Source organism: Gobius niger (genome assembly GCF_951799975.1).
Source record: "Gobius niger genome assembly, chromosome: 1".
NCBI lineage: Eukaryota > Metazoa > Chordata > Actinopteri > Gobiiformes > Gobiidae > Gobius > Gobius niger.
In genome coordinates, this window is record NC_136852.1 from 36,704,203 (window position 1) to 36,723,764 (window position 19,562).

The 19,562-nt window shown below is 41.1% G+C and overlaps 1 protein-coding gene across 2 annotated transcripts in view; it reads left to right on the plus strand.

Annotated features, from left to right (window-relative positions):
• The first annotated feature begins 550 nt into the window (after window positions 1-550).
• LOC306968300 (far upstream element-binding protein 3-like) overlaps window positions 551-19,562 on the plus strand; it is a 42,359-nt gene continuing 23,347 nt past the window's right edge. For both annotated transcript variants that reach the window (XM_079563642.1, XM_079563643.1), the window contains exons 1-9: window positions 551-677; window positions 7,601-7,703; window positions 8,881-8,911; window positions 9,077-9,123; window positions 10,899-10,970; window positions 11,040-11,097; window positions 12,547-12,709; window positions 18,798-18,896; window positions 18,982-19,077. In XM_079563642.1, the coding sequence (XP_079419768.1) occupies window positions 588-677; window positions 7,601-7,703; window positions 8,881-8,911; window positions 9,077-9,123; window positions 10,899-10,970; window positions 11,040-11,097; window positions 12,547-12,709; window positions 18,798-18,896; window positions 18,982-19,077 (759 nt within the window). In that variant the 5' untranslated portion in view covers window positions 551-587. The remainder of the gene's footprint in view (window positions 678-7,600; window positions 7,704-8,880; window positions 8,912-9,076; window positions 9,124-10,898; window positions 10,971-11,039; window positions 11,098-12,546; window positions 12,710-18,797; window positions 18,897-18,981; window positions 19,078-19,562) is intronic.

A 19,562-nucleotide genomic window follows, 5' to 3' on the forward strand; every position in this document is an offset into this window, starting at 1 on the left:
TTTGGGTCATTGGATGGGGTGACTGATTTGAAGTATAGCCTATAATTGGAACGCTTTGTTGAAACGAGACCTTTCCAGACTTGGACTGAGCCATATTGAAGTGTTATTTCTCCCAGAGAGTTCTATTTTATTTCTAATTCCAGCCTGATTTATTGAGTGTTGAACTTTATAAGATAAATAGAAATAAAGAAGGCGAAATGTTAATATTTTCAAGTTTTTCCACAAAGAAATAGGTTGTTTTAACACTAAACCAGATCTAAAATCCTCGATGATAAAGTATTTGTGACTAATATATCAACACAATAAACCTCGCTCAATCCATTCAGATTTTCTCGCCAAAGATATCCTATCATTTTTAGGCACAAATTGCCTTTTACAAGAAGCATTATATTAAAGAAATGTAAAAACAAAATATCTGTCATTTATATTATATGCCAGTCTCTACAGCAAAAGTTTCAAATCGATATCTCTCATTTGAAAAGCAGCCCGTTTTTGTCCCGAGTGACGCTCTGTCCTCGCGCCTATCAGCAGCTAGCAGCTCAGGCTAATCCTGCTAACGGCTAACGGCTAAGGCTAGTGGCGCTGTGATGGCGGAGCTGGTGCAGGGACAGGCCTCGATCAACCAGCCGGCGCTCAAGTCCGACGGCCTGGTGGACGCCTTCCAGCGGGCTCGGCAGGTAAGCGACACCCCCGGGGTCCGCTCTGGCTCGACCCCGGACCGAACCGTGGCCGTTTTCCGCCGAGCCGACACACTTTTTACCGGGGCCAGTCCCAACTTAACTTCGCCAACTTAGCAGGCTAGCGCAAGGGGGATGCTAACCGCGGGGGAAAGCGCGTAGAAGTTGGACTTATCGGGGTTTCTTCGAGGACGCGGCGGGTTTGGGGTGGCCTAAGTGGCTCCGGGGGTAGTTTGAGGGGAGTTTGCGGAGCTGTCACCCCAGTTAGGAGCGCACCGAGGCCTGGGTAAAAGGGGAACGGCGACGGAGGGGGGGCTGCACAGAAGTTTGGCCACACGTGTCACTGAGCTCTCTCAACCTGTTGGTTCGAAAAACACTCGAAAACCGGGCATTTCGTCGCCTCGATCGCGGCTAACTCGCGCGATCGGGCTCCGTGCTACACTTTTACACCCGTGAGATCATTTATTAGCGGGGTATTTGTGCACCACAGCCCTTTTAACCCAGGCTTTTGCTCCCCCTCGTATAGGCTGATGTTTACTGTAAGTTGGTGCGAAACTAGGCTGAGTTATGTAACGAGAGGACGGCCATATACAGGAGCCGCGGAGGTGTGTCTGCTGCCCTATAGACCCCCGGGGACACACCGACGAAATCGAGCCCAAAAAACAGTGCACTGCGTTTAAATGTCCACTTCTGACGAGCCAAACAGCTGTGCGGATCTGCAGACGGGTTGCACTTTTCGGAGGCGCTTTGTGCTAAAGTTTTCAGCCACTGCTCCGGTCTCGTTTGGCTCAGCGACATGTTGATCCGGCCGCGAAGCTACAGGTAAAGCAAGAAAGTCCACTAGTTCACCCATTACTCACTCGAGGTGCACTTCAGAGAATATTTGGATTCGTAATGGCTTCAAAACGCGTCGCAGTGGATGCTTTCGGTTGTTCAACGACACCGGATTCCAGGTAGAGTAGCTAAAGCTGTGCTCAAGTGAATAATTCCGCTCTTATTGAAGCCAAAGGTCGTGGCCAGAAAAAATCCACCAGTCATGGGCATAGGCAAACACGGTTCAGGAGCCATGAGCAGCTTTTTTAGCCCTGCTCTCTTGTGTCTTTGCGAAAGCTGTGCTGGTAAAGACCTGGCCTAATCTGCACTCATAAATTTTTTAGACTCTATTTTGTTCTTGGTTTGGTCCAAATTTTCACTCATTAAAGTTTCTGGGGGCAATGTTTTCGGGGAGAATCGGCTCTACCTTACCGCACGAGTAAGTATTTTGCTGAAAGTACTACACATGTACAAATGAACAGTTGGGACAAAAGACCTGACCTTGATCACATGAGTGATTGTACAACAGTGATAACAGTCGTTTTATACTGCTTTACTCGAAATTCCTTTGCATTGCATCATTTATTTGAGTGTGGAGGGTTACAAATTGTGACCACAGCTGCCCTAAGTCTGACAAAACAAAACGTGGCTGCCAGTCTGTGCCACTCACCACCACCACCACCACCACCACTCAATAAAGGGTTCCACACACGGGAGACGGTGTTGCTCCTCTTCATTTCCTATGGAAGTAGACAAGTGACAAAGTGAAATTAACCTGCCCCCCTCCTCCCGCCAAGCGACATTTATGCTGGTGAAATATCCAAATATCATGCATGGGCTTGCAACATTAAACACTGAAAAATGTTTCATGTTCGTCTTGCCCAGCTCTACAACTAATCATAAAGGGCTTAAATTACTAAATGAAAGAACAATCTGAGAGGGTAAGATTGTTATAAATTCGTGAACATTAGTAAACCTGTTAGAAAATTCAATATTCAACCAAATTGCTTAGATGAGAAATCTCCAGAGGGGAAACTATTGTACATGTTCTGAGTAGTTAGGGATACCGGAGGAAACCTACGGGGAGAACATGCAAACTCCACACGCCAAAGGCTCAAGTGCTACAAGGCCACTTTTCCAATTGAACGCATATTTTCAAATCTTCATCTCCACGCCATGTAAAATGTCCTCCTCTTTCATTGTTCACAGGTCTGTATAAACCTGTGGTGTTGCTGCTGTTTATCTCATCCCGGGTGTTGTCTTTCACCTCGGAGGTGATGAGTTTCGCTGGTTGCTGTCGCCTACACCTGGGCTTTTTTAGGGAGATGTGGCGAAAAAAATAATCAAATCTTTTTTTTCTCATATTTATCAACCTCAATTTCGTGTTTCTTCATAATAAAATAAATACATGTTACTGATTCATGAACTTAGACAGAACTTTTATTCAAACCGTAGCAAATGTTTTCCTCCAGTTTAATTTAATATAAAAAAATCTTTGATCATCTCCAAACTGTAGACCTGTCGATTATAAAGAACTGGAAGACTGCCCTGATGGAACTACAGACCATCTGGTTATGGGTTGACTTCTTGCCCCCTGTGTAAGCTCTGGGGCATCTCAGTGGGGCTTTCCTGGTTAAATAAAGGTCAAATAAATAAATGGATAAAATAATTAGAAGAACAACGCATTAAATAAGGCACACATTCTGCTATTTACAAAGAGTCGACTATAAAAAAAACTTGAAGAAATCTAGATGCAAGAAACAAAAGTTTGAATCAGTAATATTTTGTAAATTTTTGGGCTGGACTTGAAGGGGCTCCCAACTCGAGGGCCTTTTGAGTGTGAATCCAGACTGTAAACAAAGAATGGACTGAAGTTCCTTCATGCTAGCATTTTGGCTGGGTTTTTTGAGCCAGCTGCAAACATTTTTTTCCTCATTTATATCGATAATGTTCATAGTGTTCATGTTATAGTTTCCAGTCTTCTCTCGAATGTTCATGCTCCGGGACAAGTTTGAAAGTGTGTACCGTGAACTAGGGCTGAAACAACTTATTGATTATTGAAATAGTCGCCAACTCTATTTTAGTATTCCATTCATCGTTTTCTAGTAAACACAGACTCAAATATAGCAAAAATGCTTTGAGACTTGTGTGTTTTTTATGAAAACATACTTGTTTTTAAAGTTAGGGTCTGTCGTGTTTTGTACATCGAAAATTTCATAAATATCCATCTGTGTCTCAACCAATCAGAAGCAGAATTAGCGCCAAGAGCCTCCAACAAACATTCACTTAAAGTTTACTCCAACATGTCCTCAAGCGATGCCACTTTAGCGTTATGGGAGGAATTAAAATAGAAAAAATATCATTTTCATACACCATTCACAGCCAAGCGTTTAATTGTGAAAATGATTGGTAGATGAATCGATTACCAAATGACTGTTAGTTGGAGCCCTACCATGAACTGAATCTTTAAAACCAAATCATCAATGTGAAAGTTTGAATGGTCTTCTGGTAGGCAAAGCGATGGCGTCGGCCTAGTTTCCCACTGCTGTGTGTCGTTGAGATAAAGCGAGCGTCAGCTGCAGCGGTTCAGAGAAAACGACTGGTACAAACAGGTTTGAACTCAGCTCTGGGGCAACTCCAGCTCCACCACCAGAGAAACAACACCAACCAGGTCACTTCTTTAAACCAGGGGCAAAGCTTAATGTCTGGGAGAAATGGGTACTTAAGTTTTTATTCTTTGGAAGATGTTCAAAACCAACTTTTTGGAGCTCATCACAGACCTATGATTATACTTTTACACATCTACTTAATGAGGAAATACAATTATCATTTCTAGGGATGCACGATAATGGAAAGTGGACCGATACCGACAAGAAATCAATGTAACAGCTCACAGTTCGGCCCCAATGTTTGAACTGTACCCAAAAAGCATTAAATAATGAGATTTTACTTTGGGTTGGGTCTCCACCTTTATCAAAGCTTAGGGCTTTTCCTGTTCCATCATCTGAGCAGGTCTGTCTCGTTCCTAGCGCTTCGACTGCTAGGACCCGCTATGTTCGAGTGTTAAACTTGAGCAAGGGTCCACATGCACATTTCCTCTTTTTTTCACATTTTGTTGCGGTGAAAATATCCAAGTGACTTCGATGTAAAAAAAAAAGCTCTTCCTTCATGGTGGGCGCCTGCCCAGCGTTGTTTCGCTGGAAGATTTTTCAGCTATAGCAGTGCAGACGTTGCCTGGGGAGAGCGTTTATCTGCTGCTGTAACTTTGTGGTCATGAATCTGCTGTAGGAGCAAAGGCAGTGGGCTGGAGCCGCAGATGCAATGCTATTTGAGCTTATAATTATCGGCAAAGAAAATAAATTATCGGCTTATCGGTGATGGCGTCAAAAAGGCCGACATTTGCATAATATCGTGCCTCCCTTATCATTTCACGGCGGATTGGGTTGTAACATCTTTAGAGCAGGTTTTCGGCGGCAATATGAGGCATTCAGGGAACGCTTTTCGGGAAGCTGAACAGGGAGAAAGGGTGTGAGAAAACCATGTTCGACAAGATTCAAACTACATGCCTCTCACAGATTTGTATCTTGTTGCTGATGAAGCTGAAATGTAAAAAAATGAGCGCCGTTATGTTTAACAACTGTTAGAAATGGGAAGCCGCGTATTTATTAGTAAAGAAAAGACGATCAAACTTACAGTTCACTGTTGGAAGTCCAGCTAATCCACCGCTGCAGCCTCAAAAATAGTCCACATGGCAATAGCGATCTTCCCCCCTGTGTGCGTCCTGGTCTCTGAGGCTCCTCACATGTTTCTGTTTTGCCCTTTAGACGAGTGAATGCAACTTTGTAGCTGATTTTACACAGAAAATCTCCAGGTCCTCTCCTCTTGGTGCTGCATGTGCCGTCCTGTGCTTCCTGTTTGTTTGGGCCGAGTGCTTCCCTGGGATTAACCTGACAGGCGCTGCAGCAATTCTTCTCGATTAAAATGCACCACGCGATTATTGTGATTGACCTTAATTAAAATCACAATTACATTAAAATGTGATTAATTGCCCAGCCCTATAGACTATATATAAAATGTTAAAATCGCTGTCAGAAAAATCGCAATGAGCTGTTTTAGATCAATATTGTGTATTTACTAACAAACAATGAATTTCAAAGTTTACCTAATACCTTTTTAAAATTCTTTTTTAAGACATCCCATTAATAATGCTTTATAATTTGCTTTCTGCGACCGTTTCGAATGTGTTTTTATTCCCTGTGTCATATGGAGCGATGCTTTGTCTGACGGAGCTGCTCTTTTCCCTGCGTTTCCCCCAAACCCAAGGCCGCGCCGCTGCTGTGTGAGGCCAGATATTGTGTGGTGTTTTTGTGAGCTTGTGTGGCGGACGGACGGAGGTCAGGAGAGCCTCTTGACTCCTGACTCTGTAAAAGGAAAGATGCAAGTCAATGGCAGCAGCTGAGACACAGAGAGAGCGAGGGGGGGACCTGCTTTAGAAGACAACATTTAGAGACCAAAACATGCACTTAAAGGACTTGAATGGACTGAATATGAGGAGGAAATTAGAATAATAGGCTTTGACAAAGGAAGATAAAACCCCAAGCTAAATCTGCTTTTTTTTGGTGATATTGTTATATCTTTGTCTGTCCATCCACTTCTGCTTTTTGCATCTCTCCAAAAGCAGGAGCGTCTGGAACTTTCCTCACAAATGTACTTCACAAGAATGAACCTGATGCTTCATCTTCAGGCTGCCGTCTATCGAATGCATTTTTGTCCCGTTCTGTGCATTGACTGAAGCAAGTCATTATGCATTCGAATTGAGAGCCACGCCCTTCCTGCTTTTTTGCTTCTGACACGATACTGAGGGTTTGAGTATCGCCCGATATCCGATAATGATCGATACCAAGAGACTTTCTTAAAAGCGGCGGCTGTGAGTGAAAAGGTTGTTACACGTTACAGATCAATTATGTCTAGAGGTCGAGTGACACAGGTTTTTCTAAGACCGATGCTGATTTTGGGGGACTTTTATTGGCCGATGCGATATGCAGTTGATAGTTTTGGCCAATGTTTTCGACCGATTTTCCAAATGTCTTGTCTATAATCCTGTGTATGAAGCGCCTAAACTGTAAAATGAGTCAGTGTTGAACTGTGACAGCAGGGGGCGCTTTATTGGGGCATAGGGCTGATATATGTATGTTTAGTAGTTCCTTTAGTGTTAAAAATCAGCAGAATCCAAAACTAAAAATAGTAAGTCGTCCGTCCGTCGTGGGAAACCACATTGCACCAGCAGGTGGTGGGTCCACAGAAGGACGGCCTCTCTCATAAGGGGCTTCTGAACCGCTCTTTGTCTGACCCGTCACCTATATTTATTTATTTATTTTATTTTATTTATTGGTTTATTTGGTCGGGACAGTGCATGTTAATGAACATACATGGGTCTCATGCATATAAACAAGCCACACCGGATTGTAGCCTTGGGCTAATTTCCATCCGTCGTCCCCCATGCGCACTCACAAACATCCTGGCCTATTGTACATGTTTATAGTGGTACGGGAAACCCGAGTACCCGGAGGAAACCTACGCAGACACGGGGAGAACATGCAAACTCCACACAGAAAGGCCCTGTCCCTGGTGGGAATCGAACCCTGAACTTCTAGCTGTGAAGCACGAGCGCTAACCACTGTACTACCGTGCTGTGGGAGACCCTACCAGGGGCACGAAGCCCCCGACAACAGAGCTCCAGGATCATTCTGGTTCAAACCCCTCCACCACGTTAAGGTGGCGGTTCCAGGAGGGGTCTATCTCTGCAACATAAAAATATATAAAATACAATTCGAGGTGTACCAAGCTTTGATTAGTTGCCGTTAGCATTAGCATACTTCTGCTAGCCGTGGCATTTGCAGAGGTTAAAACTGAGTGACTGAATTCTCAGGTTCCGAGCCTTAAAAGCAGCGTGTCCATGTTCACTGAGGTTTGTGAAAGTTCTGTTTTTAAAACAGTGAGCGCCAAAACGGCTATCAGTCTGGTATCAGATATTTGGAATTGAGTTTGTCAGTCTTCGTCAGTCGTCAGTGACCTTTCTGACTTTCTAAGTGCTCTGTGTTCTTCTGCAGATGGTGGGGAAGATGGGCGGAGATGGCCTTCCTCACATGAACAGCTCCTCTTCCTCAGTGGAGCAGTCTCTGTACTTCAGCGGCCAGAAGAGAGACGATACAGGTACTACTGCTACTACTACAACTGCTCTTAATACATTCTGCGTAGTCTGACCAGTGTGCGAAACACGGGAGGGATTAACCCATCATTTGGAGATGCTTATTTTTCCTTCAGTGGTCAGTGCTGAGAGTTTTTTCTCCTTATGTTAGATTTTATGACACTTAATGATGTTTATTCTCTAACGTTTTGTCGCTTTGAGCTGCAGATTTATCCAGGAAGTGACTCCAACATGGCTGTGTCGCTCCCTGGTTTTTCCCACGCTTATTCATTCACAAATACTGACATGTTTGGTAGCCACGTGTAGCACGAAAGGCGGTGACTGAGATGACGCTGTAATCCAAATATGGTCATTTCCTTGTGGGAGACAGCAGCGGCTAAAGACAGGACACATATGTACACACAAAGAGACTAAACTTTAGGGCCTTTTTCATTCCTCTCTTTAACATCATCTGCACTTTAGTCGCTCAATAAGACTCCACATTTAGAGAGATTTTTCAACATCCAATTCCTGCCTGATTTTTTTTTTTTTTAGGTTTGAATATTTGAAAAACGAAGGCAAAACCAGATCCAAAATCGCTCTGAGCAAATCTTTGGATCTAATATGTCACGAAATAAAACCACCTCATTTAACCCCCAACTCAACCAAGCACATTTTCTCCACTTCTGCATTACCCAAATCTAAAAGGGTCAAAATAGCGGCGTAAACAAGAATGAAAAGGCAACGAAAAAGCCACAATGTAACCAAAAAGTTACAAAAACGCAATATAAAAGTGACAAAAAATGTGATGGAAAAAGCAACAAAAGAGTCTTTCAAATGAGGGGTTACACTGGCCAAGAAGCTTTAGATTTGGGTAAAGCCGAACTGAAGAAAATGTGCTTGGTTAAAGTGGGGGTTAAGAGGTTAAACCCATCTCTCGTTTGTTTTTTGACACTTAAAATATTGACAAATTTATGTTATCTCTCATTTTACAAAAACATGAAATGACAAAAACTTGCAAAAGTTTCAAATTGATATCCCTAAATGATTGTGTTTTCCCCCTGATTATCTGCAGCGTTTTGCCTTAATTAATTTGTATTTTTTTGTCATTATTTCTGGGCCATTTTGTGGAAGTGTAATATTCAATATAAAAAACATTGCCGTCTTTTCCCTGTGATGAAACTGATTTCGGTGTCTCCGCAGGGAATCAGCTGGGAGCCATGAGCCATCAGAGGTACGCCCGCTTTCTATTGATTCACCAGAGTTTAGCATAAACCTGTGTGGGCTCTCAATCGTCCAGGCGTCTATGGAGAGGGTTATCTTGGGGACAGCAGGCAGCTCCATTAAACCCTATGGGAGGCTGCAGCCACTGAAATAATAATAAGTGTTTGTGTTGCAGAGTGGTCACAGAAGATTACAAGGTCCCAGACAAAATGGTGGGATTCAGTGAGTATCTTTTTATTATCTTTAAATGTTGGATGTTTTCCTAGATATTTATTCAAGTAATGAGTCGGAGCAGGAGCCGATGCGACTCAACAAGAGAATTTTGGAAAGAAATGCCCAAATGTTTCCCTCATCTGTATTAAGAAGTGATGGGATTCACTAACCTGCCACATTCGTTATTATTATTCATCATACTGAATATGTATTGTGTCCACTGATGGATGCCCTCATGTGACCTCAGTTCATCTGTGCTGAGAGAGAAGACACTGGACATTGGGACAAGTTTTGTTTCATGTGGATGGGTCCAGCCATTAGAGATATTAACCATAAACCAAGCCCAAAATTCAGTGTTTTGGTCATAACCATAACCATAGTTACCACATTTAGATTCTGAGCTGCAGTAAGAGCTGGCCGATATATTGTCTACAAGATAATATCAAAATTGCTGTTCAGAAGATATGCAAATTGACAATATCGAGTTTATGTCCAAAAATTGTGAAAAATAGTTTTAAAATGAAGGATAAACATTCAGAAAAAAATAGGAACACATTAGAAATGATATAGATACAGACTGCATCTCTTGAATCACCCATATATGGTCATGTTTGAAATCAGTTAAGGGGGAAAACAATTTGGAGAAAAATCTAAACTTTCTCTAATTATTCAAAAGCTACTTTAGCAAATGCTGAATTATGGTTATAGTTTTCTACTAAATAAAGATACAAAGACATGGGGAGGAGCAAAGTGGTTCAACAGCCCATAAATACATAAATAACAGAGAATGCTCACTTAATGCTACATGTTAGCATCAGGCTAATGCTAACGGTTAGCTTGCGCTAGCTACGACTGCCGTTTTTTCACTTTTACTGAACAATCTGCTGTGAGAAAATCTCCATATGGGCTCGATTTACACTTGACTTTATTTATGTGATAAATAATTTCATATTCCACCAGAAAAAGGCAAAAAACAGTGGAAAATTGTATTTCTCTAAAGATTCTATTTTCCCCCTCGGCAAAGCCACGCCCCCTTCTATGACGAGATGCCGTCTGTATCTATATATATACTTTTTTTTAAAAGGGGGGAAAAAAAGTTTTTAAAAATTGGTAATTTTTCTTTTGTCGATATTGGGGGGGGGGGAGGTAAGCTACTGTTATGGCCACAGCTGCCATTGGGGTAGACTGACGAGAGCGAGGCAACCAGTCTGTCATCGGCCCCTCCAACCACCACCAACCACTCACTCCCACTCCCAAATTTCTCCCAAGTGAGACAAATAAAGTAAGGTAACCACTGTGCTACCCAATCAGCTTCTTGAGCGACAAATCGATGTACAAGAAATATTGTCAATATTGCCCAGCTCGAGTTGCACCAAGTCCATTACAAAACTATTGCCAGTTAAGATGTGACAAAGTATATTATTAATATTATTTATTATTATATAAATTATTATTATTATTGTTTAGCCGAAATAAAAGTAAAGTTTCATCATGCAAGGAGTGATTAGTGACTTTGTGATTGACACTAAGCATAATGCATTGTCATGCTTTATATCGTTTGTTTCTCTGTAACCAGGGACTATGAATGGAAACTATTTAGCTATTATCTGGTGTAGTACGTCTCCGTCTCTATGAGCTTAATGTCTCTGTATATTGTCCCTTTAACAAAGATTAAAGCTAAGTATAACTGGATGGGCAGATATCAGCACCCATGTTCAGTACCTTTTGCTTCATCTCTCCCCAATATCCACTGCCTCAAAGTAAACTTCTGAATGTCTGTGCAGTCATCGGCCGAGGAGGGGAGCAGATCACCAGAATCCAGCTGGAGTCGGGCTGCAAAATCCAGATCGCAGCAGGTCAGTCGCGCTCAGAAGCATTTCTGCTTTATTTGAACAGCTCTTAATGATGTGTCCTTTGTGCTGCAGACAGTGGAGGTCTGATGGAGCGGCCATGTTCTCTCACTGGGACTCCAGAGAGCATCGAGTGAGTTCCTACAAACTACTGAGTATTCTCAAACCTTTCATTTTTAACTTTAGAGTCCACAAACACAAACAATGGGGCTTGATATTTTTTCTGGAATTATTGGAGGCCGTCGCAGAAGGTGAAAACAGATATTTCATGCAGTGTGCCCATTATTCATATTTTTGCACTTATTCATTCACAAATACTGACTGTTTGGTATCCACGTGTAGCACGAAAGGCATTGGCTGCGTCTGAAACCATCAAATTGTAGCCTCTAAGCAACACGAGCAACTAACTCCTTAACCTTTCATGGGTCGACTGTTAGATCTGTGCAGTTAGAGAACTAGACCTTCAGCAGCATTTGAACAATCCGTCCATCCTTAAACAGGGGAAGGGGAAGTGACATCACCAACAGCTGTTTTTCTTCTTCTTTAAAGTTATTGGTGGAGTGCAGGCCAAACAAAAGTGCATGTCGCCCCCTTCTGTACAGTGCCCAACAACATAGTGTCCAAACAAAGACATTTAAGTAGAAAAATAAATCCAAATGATCCATACATTTCCCTTTAGTGTCATTTTATTTCAACAGCTGTTTCATAAAGCTACATTATGCAAATGATCCATGTGGCTTAAGTTTCTACTAAATGAAAACAAAAGCATTTAATCTGTTTCCTGAGTTTCCTCTTTAACACTGACATGTGACTGAGCTGTGGGGACGACAACATGGATTTTGTCACTTTTATAAAGTTTGGCTTGTGCAGAATCTTAATTTTTTATAATTATTATTTTTATTATTAAATGTGCTCCTGTCAATCAACAGTGGTTGCGCATGAATCACTCCAGGGTGGGGGTGGGGGGGTTTGGCGCAGTGGCTTGTGGGATGGCACATAGCTCCTAATCACCGGTTAGTTAGCATCAGAGGTCCCTATGCTAAAGTGTCTTTGATAGTTAGCATCAAGGCTCCTTTTCCTAACTACTTCCTAACTGACTTACCAATTCGGAAGCATGGCGGACGCTGACGCACATCCGGTTTGGCGTAAAAGCTCTTACCAATCTGCTCGTTTCGGACGCAGCCTGTGACTGAGATGACGCTGTAATGCAGATGTGGTCATTTCCTTTGTGGGAGACAGCAGCGGCTAAAGAGTGGAGGAATATAGGAGACTAAGAGACTAAACTTCATTCCACTCTTTAGTGGCTCCTCCAGACTCCACACTTTACAGACTCCACTCAGCTACACTTGGAATCTAATTACTGACAGATCTAATTACTTGTTTTTTAGCTTTGAACCTAAAAAACAAGGAGAAACCTTAGTCACTAATTTGGTACAAAATAAAACTATAAATCTAGCTCTATCCTTTATTTATATTTTGTCACCAAATACATAGGTAGTTCTGCCCATCTTTCTTCATAAAAAGCCTTATTTTTATCTGTAAAACCTAAAATAATAAATCTCTCCCCTGTGTCCGTGCGCAGGCAGGCGAAGCGTTTGTTGGTGCAGATCGTGGATCGCTGCAGAAATGGCCCCGGTTTCCATGGCGACTCAGACGGAGGCGCTTCAGTGCAGGAGATGCTCATCCCGGCAAGTAAAGTGGGACTGGTGATCGGGCGAGGAGGGGACACCATCAAACAACTGCAGGTGAGATACTACTACTACAACTAATACTGCTACTGTTACTACTACCGCTACTCATACCGCCACTGCTACTACACCATCAAACTACTGCAGGTGAGGTACTACTACTACAACTGATACTGCTACTGTTACTACTACCGCTACTCTTACCGCTACTACTACTGCTACTACACCATCAAACAACTGCAGGCGAGATACTACTACTACTACAACTGATACTGCTACTGTTACTACTACCGCTACTCGTACCGCTACTAGTACTGCTACTGCTACTACACCATCAAACAACTGCAGGTGAGATACTACTACTACAACTGATACTGCTACTGTTACTACTACCGCTACTTGTACCGCTACTAGTACTGCTACTGCTACTACACCATCAAACAACAGGGCGCCCGCAAGCAGCCACAGTGTGAGGTTTTGAAGAGAGTTTTTCTTGTATATCATGTGTCGCTCCTCTGTGCGCACTCATTTGCATAAAGCCACAATGTGGAGTTTTTAAATTACAAATTAGCTCCTAAAACTATCACATTCACATGATTTAATTACCAAAATAACATCATTTCCACTTAATGACCAATTAAGTACCTTAAAATAATACAAAAATTAAATATGACTAGTAAAAATATTACTGCAGCACTAAATTGTACGCACACAAGTGAATAGATTTGGATTAGATGTTATATATATATATATATGCTATCTTCCATTAATACTTGATGAAAAACAAAATATTGTAGATTTATTCACCATTACTAGCTTGTTCAAAAACTAAAAAAACGATCCCCTCTGAAAAAAATATGACAACAAAGCCTAAACCAATCATTTAAACATGGAGTCTTTACTACACCATCAAGCAACTGCTGGTGAAATACTACTACTACTACTATTACTACTACTGCTACTATTACTACACCAGGTGAAATACTACTTCTACTACTGCTACTACTATTACTACACCATCAAGCAACTGCAGGTGAAATACTACTCCTACTATTACTACACCATCAAGCAACTGCAGGTGAAATACTACTCCTACTACTACTACTACTACACCATCAAGCAACTGCAGGTGAATAACTACTACTACTACTACTACTACTACTACACCATCAAGCAACTGCAGGTGAAACACCACTTCTACTACTACTACTACTACTACTACACCATCAAGCAACTGCAGGTGAAATACTACTCTACTACTACTACTAATACTACTACATCAAGCACCTGCAGGTGAAATACTACTACTACTACTACTACTACTACTACTACTACTACTACTACTACTACTACTACTACTACTACTACTACTACTACTACTACTACTACTACTACTACTACTACTACTACTACTACTACTACTACTACTACTACTACTACTACTACTGCACCATCAAGCAACTGCAGGTGAAATACTACTTCTACTATTACTGCTACTACACCATCAAGCAACTGCAGGTGAAATACTACTACTACTGCTACTATTACAATATTGATAATCTTTCAGGAAAAACAAAGTCAGCAAATCAGATTATACATTTAAAAATAAACGGAGAAGAACAACACAACAATTTGGTTGTGGTAGAAAGTTTTAATAATTATTTTTTAAATTCTGTTTTAGAATTAAGTACAAATTTTACAAGTGAATATTCTAATCAAATTGTAGCTAGTGATGAAACTTCTCTCAACCTTAAACTCACAGATGAATTAATGGTGAACAAAGTTCTCTCATCCCTCTCAAACTCTAAAGCTAAGGATATCTATGGACTTGACACCGTATTTCTCAAAAAATACAAACATTATTTAACGCTTCCAATTACCAAATTAATAAACAGTTCCCTTGAGGAATGTACTTTTCCCACAGCACTAAAATCTGCCATTGTAACCCCTATTTACAAATCGGGCGATAAACAAGCCATAAGCAACTATAGGCCAATAAGTATACTTCCTGTTTTTTCAAAAGCTATAGAGAAAGTGGTTGCTGAACAGTTGACGACACACCTTGAAAATGAGTCCTTATTGCACCCTATGCAGTTTGGCTTCAGAGCCAATCATTCTACTGAAACTGCCTGTTGTTATTTTATGGAATCAATCAAATCCTTGACACAGGAAAGGTGGTGGGTGCTGTATTTTTAGACCTACGAAAGGCTTTTGATACAGTTAATCATCTGGTGTTATTGTCCAAACTAAAACAATATAATTTATCCATCAATACCCTGAGCTGGATTAAATCCTATTTAGCCGGGCGCTCTCAGTGTGTCCGTGTAAGTGAAGCAGTGTCCCAACTGAGAGAGTGCACTATGGGAGTGCCACAGGGATCTATCTTGGGGCCATTATTGTTCAGTTTATATATAAATGACCTCCCATCCGTGTGTGATGATGTTGATGTCCAGATGTATGCTGACGACACCGTTATCTACACGGATGGGAAGGACCATGAACAAGTGGCAACCAAGCTATCTGTGGCAATGGACAAAATTTCTGTATGGTTGAATGATTCCTGTCTAACACTGAATGTGAGTAAAACTGCGGCAATGTTCTTCTCAACAAAACCAAACAAAAAAACGAACCCCTTAATTACAGTAAAAGGAAAAGAAATTGATAATGTCAATGAGTTCAGATACCTTGGCATCATTTTAGACTCGAAACTAAGCTTTAAGAAACACATCAAAAAGGTCTGCCATACAATAAAATATAATCTGTTTACATTTAAATCTATAAGAAATTCTTTGACAATACAAGGAGCTAAAACGTACTTCAATGCAATGATATTACCTCACTTACTCTATGGTGTATCATGCTGGTCACAAGCCAACAAATCCACAATTAAACCTTTAGAATCTCTTTATAAACAAGCACTTAGGATTCTAGATAGGAGATCGCGACAGTATCATCACTGTCAAATATTGACCAAATATAAAATGCTCAATTTTGAATATATAGTTAAATCAGCCAATCTAAAATTACTATTCAAGATTGTTAATAATGTGGCACCTCCACCACTAAAAAAAGTTTGTCCAATTAACATCTGATCAGATGGTCAGAACAACAAGGTCAACAGTCAATGGCCAATGTACCAAACCAAAACGAAAAAACAGCATTAGGACAATCAGCATTTTCTTTTAAAACTATCTCTGAATGGAACAAACTTCCAACTGCACTAAAATTATGCAAAAACTTAAAACGATATTGCCTGGGTGTGAAACAACATTTTCTGGGAAATCAAACATGTCAGCATTAAAGAAAACAACAACAGCAACAACTAAATTTGACATCTGACAAGGGTAGGGGTGGGTATAGACTATAGAGGAACACGTTTTCCTTTTAATAAAATGTACTTTTTTTAAAAATTTGTATATAAATGTAAATACTGTCTGTAAATATTGTGAACTGTATTTTTTATGCTTTTTGTAGTGTTTTGTATTTGTCTGTCTCGGGGACTGCAGATGGAAATTAGCTCCAAGAGCTAAAGTCTGGTACAAAGCATCTTTTCATGCTGATTAATGCTCCTGTACATGTCCCTGTCAAATAAATAAAATAAACTAAACTAATTACTACACCAGGTGAAATACTACTGCTACTACTATTACTACACCATCAAGCAACTGCAGGTGAAATACTACTACTACTATTACTAAACCATCAAGCAACTGCAGGTGAAATACTACTGCTACTGCTACTGCTACTACTACTACTACTACTACTACTACTACTACTACTACTACTACCACTACCACTACCACTACCACTACCACTACCACTACCACTACCACTACCACTACCACTACCACTACTACTACTACTACTACTACTACTACTACTACTACTACTACTACTACTACTACTACTACTACTACTACTACTACTACTACTACTACTACTACTACTACTACTACTACTACTACTACTACTACTACTACACCACCACCACCATCAAGCAACTGCAGGTGAAATACTACTACTACACCATCAAGCAACTGCAGTTGAAATACTACTACTACTACGATTACTACCATTACTACTACCACCACCATTACTACTACCACCACCATTACTACTACCACCATTACTACTACCATCATTACTACACCATCAAGCAACAGCAGGTGAAATACTACTACTACTACTACTACTACTACTACTACTACTACTACTACTACTACTACTACTACTACTACTACTACTACTACTACTACTACTACTACTACTACTACTACTACTACTACTACTACTACTACTACTACTACTACTACTACTACTACTACTACTACTACTACTACTACTACTACTACTACTACTACTACTACTACTACTACTACTACAATTACTACAATTATACCATCAAGCAACTGCAGGTGAAACACCACTACTACTATTACTACTAGTACTGCTACTAGTACTACATCAAGCAACAGTGTGTGAAATACTACTGCTACTACTACTACTACTATACCATCAAGCAACTGCAGGTGAAATACTACTACTACTGCTACTGCTACTATTACTACACCATCAAGCAACTGCAGGTGAGATTCTACTACCACTACTACTACTACTACCACCATTACCACTACTACCACCAATACTACTACTACGCGGCGGCACGGTAGCGCAGCGGTTAGTGCTCTCGCTTCACAGCTAGAAGGTCCGGGTTCGATTCCCACCAGGGACGGGCCCTTTCTGTGTGGAGTTTGCATGTTCTCCCCGTGTCTGCGTAGGTTTCCTCCGGGCACTCCGGTTTCCCCTACCACTAAAAACATGTACAATAGGCCAGGATGAATGATGTGTGAGTGAATGTATGGTGGTGGTCAGAGGGTCTGTTGGCGCAGACGTGTGTAGTCGCGAAAGCGCCTCTGACAGTCTCCCCCAGGGGAAACTGAAGCTACAAACGTAGCTTTCCACCACCGAGTATGGAGTGAATGTACAACTGTCTCATGTAAAGCGCTTTGTGACCATGTCTGTGAAAGGCGCTATATAAATAAAGATCTTCTTCTTCTTCTACTACCACCAATACCACTACCACTACTACCACCATTACTACTACCACCATTACTACACCAAGCACCTGCAGGTGAAATACTACTTCTACTACTACTATTACTACACCATCAAGCAACAGCAGGTGAAATACTACTTCTACTACTACTACTCCTACTACTACTATACCATCAAGCAACTGCAGGTGAAATACTCCTACTACTACTATTACTACACCATCAAGCAACTGAAGGTAAAATACTACTTTTACTACTACTACACCATCAAGCAACTGCAGGTGAAACACCACTACTACTATTACTACTAGTACTACTACTAGTACTACATCAAGCAACAGTGTGTGAAATACTACTTCTACTATTTCTACACCATCAAGCAACTGCAGGTGAAATACTACTTCTACTACTACTATTACTACCCATCAAGCAACAGCAGGTGAAATACTACTTCTACTACTACTCCTACTACTACTATACCATCAAGCAACTGCAGGTGAAATACTCCTACTACTACTACTATTACTACACCATCAAGCAACTGAAGGTAAAATACTACTTTTACTACTACTACTACTACACCATCAAGCAACTGCAGGTGAAACACCACTACTACTATTACTACTAGTACTACATCAAGCAACAGTGTGTGAAATACTACTTCTACTATTACTACACCATCAAGCAACTGAAGGTGAAATACTACTACTACTATTACTATGATTGCTATTACAACTACTACGATTATTACTGCTATTACTACTACACCATCAAGCAGATTAGTTACGAGTGCCGCTCCTGTAAAGAAGTATGTTTGAGGAAAATGCCTTGTACTTGTATCAGTATTTGCTTTCTTCAAGTACTCAAATCCGAGCAAGAAGGAGCACTACCACAGGGCCTTCATCCACACTGCTGTCAGACTGTGCAATAAGACTGTGAAGTAACATGTGCAATAACCCCTTTGCTAAACTATGTGCAATAATCTGTGCACTTTATTCCCTTTACCAGCTGCACGTATCGACCTGCACTAGGACTGTAACTTTACACCCTGATATTCTACTTATATAATCTGTTCTGTGGTTGCGTTTCAGGAGAGAGCTGGAGTGAAGATGATGATGATACAGGATGGACCCATGCCCACTGGAGCAGACAAACCCCTCAGGATCTCAGGAGACCCCTACAAAGTCCAGGTACGGGCCAAGTCCAGACCAGGACCCCTCACAGAGTCAAAGAACAGGTCTGTATCTGTTATTCACGTGTCTGTTGTGGCGGCAGGCGGCCCGAGAGCTGGTTCTGGAGGTGATCCGAGAGAAAGACGGAGACTTCAGACGAAACGACTTCAGCGCTCGACTCGGAGGAACCTCTGTGGACGTAAGGCCTTTCACATCAACCCCTAAACAACACTTTCCCTTTGCTTAGTCCTAGCTTTCTGCTGGGAATTCAAAAGCATTAAAACTCTTCAAAGAATAATGCCAAAATGAAGGCCTTTTTTCAAAGTCATGTCAAAGCATTCATTTGGATTCCAAAGGTCTCAAATCTTAATCTCTTTGGAGATATATTAGCCTTGCCAACACTTTACTGCATAACTTGTTGAAAACACCAAAGATATGGTTTCAAACATAGTCGACAGCAGTTTTGGCTGAAACAATGCCTCCAATGTGTCCCGTTTGTCCACTTTGCTTTTGAATAGTGATGTTCCCCATCCTGCAAATCTTAAAGGCGCTACACCTGATTACACTGTGCATCTAATTATGAAGCATTAGTATCTATTTCATGAACTAGCAGGTGTCCTCTTTCATTGTTTGTAACCACAGGGCATTGAAAAGCATTTACAGTCAAAATTCTGGCCTTAAAAG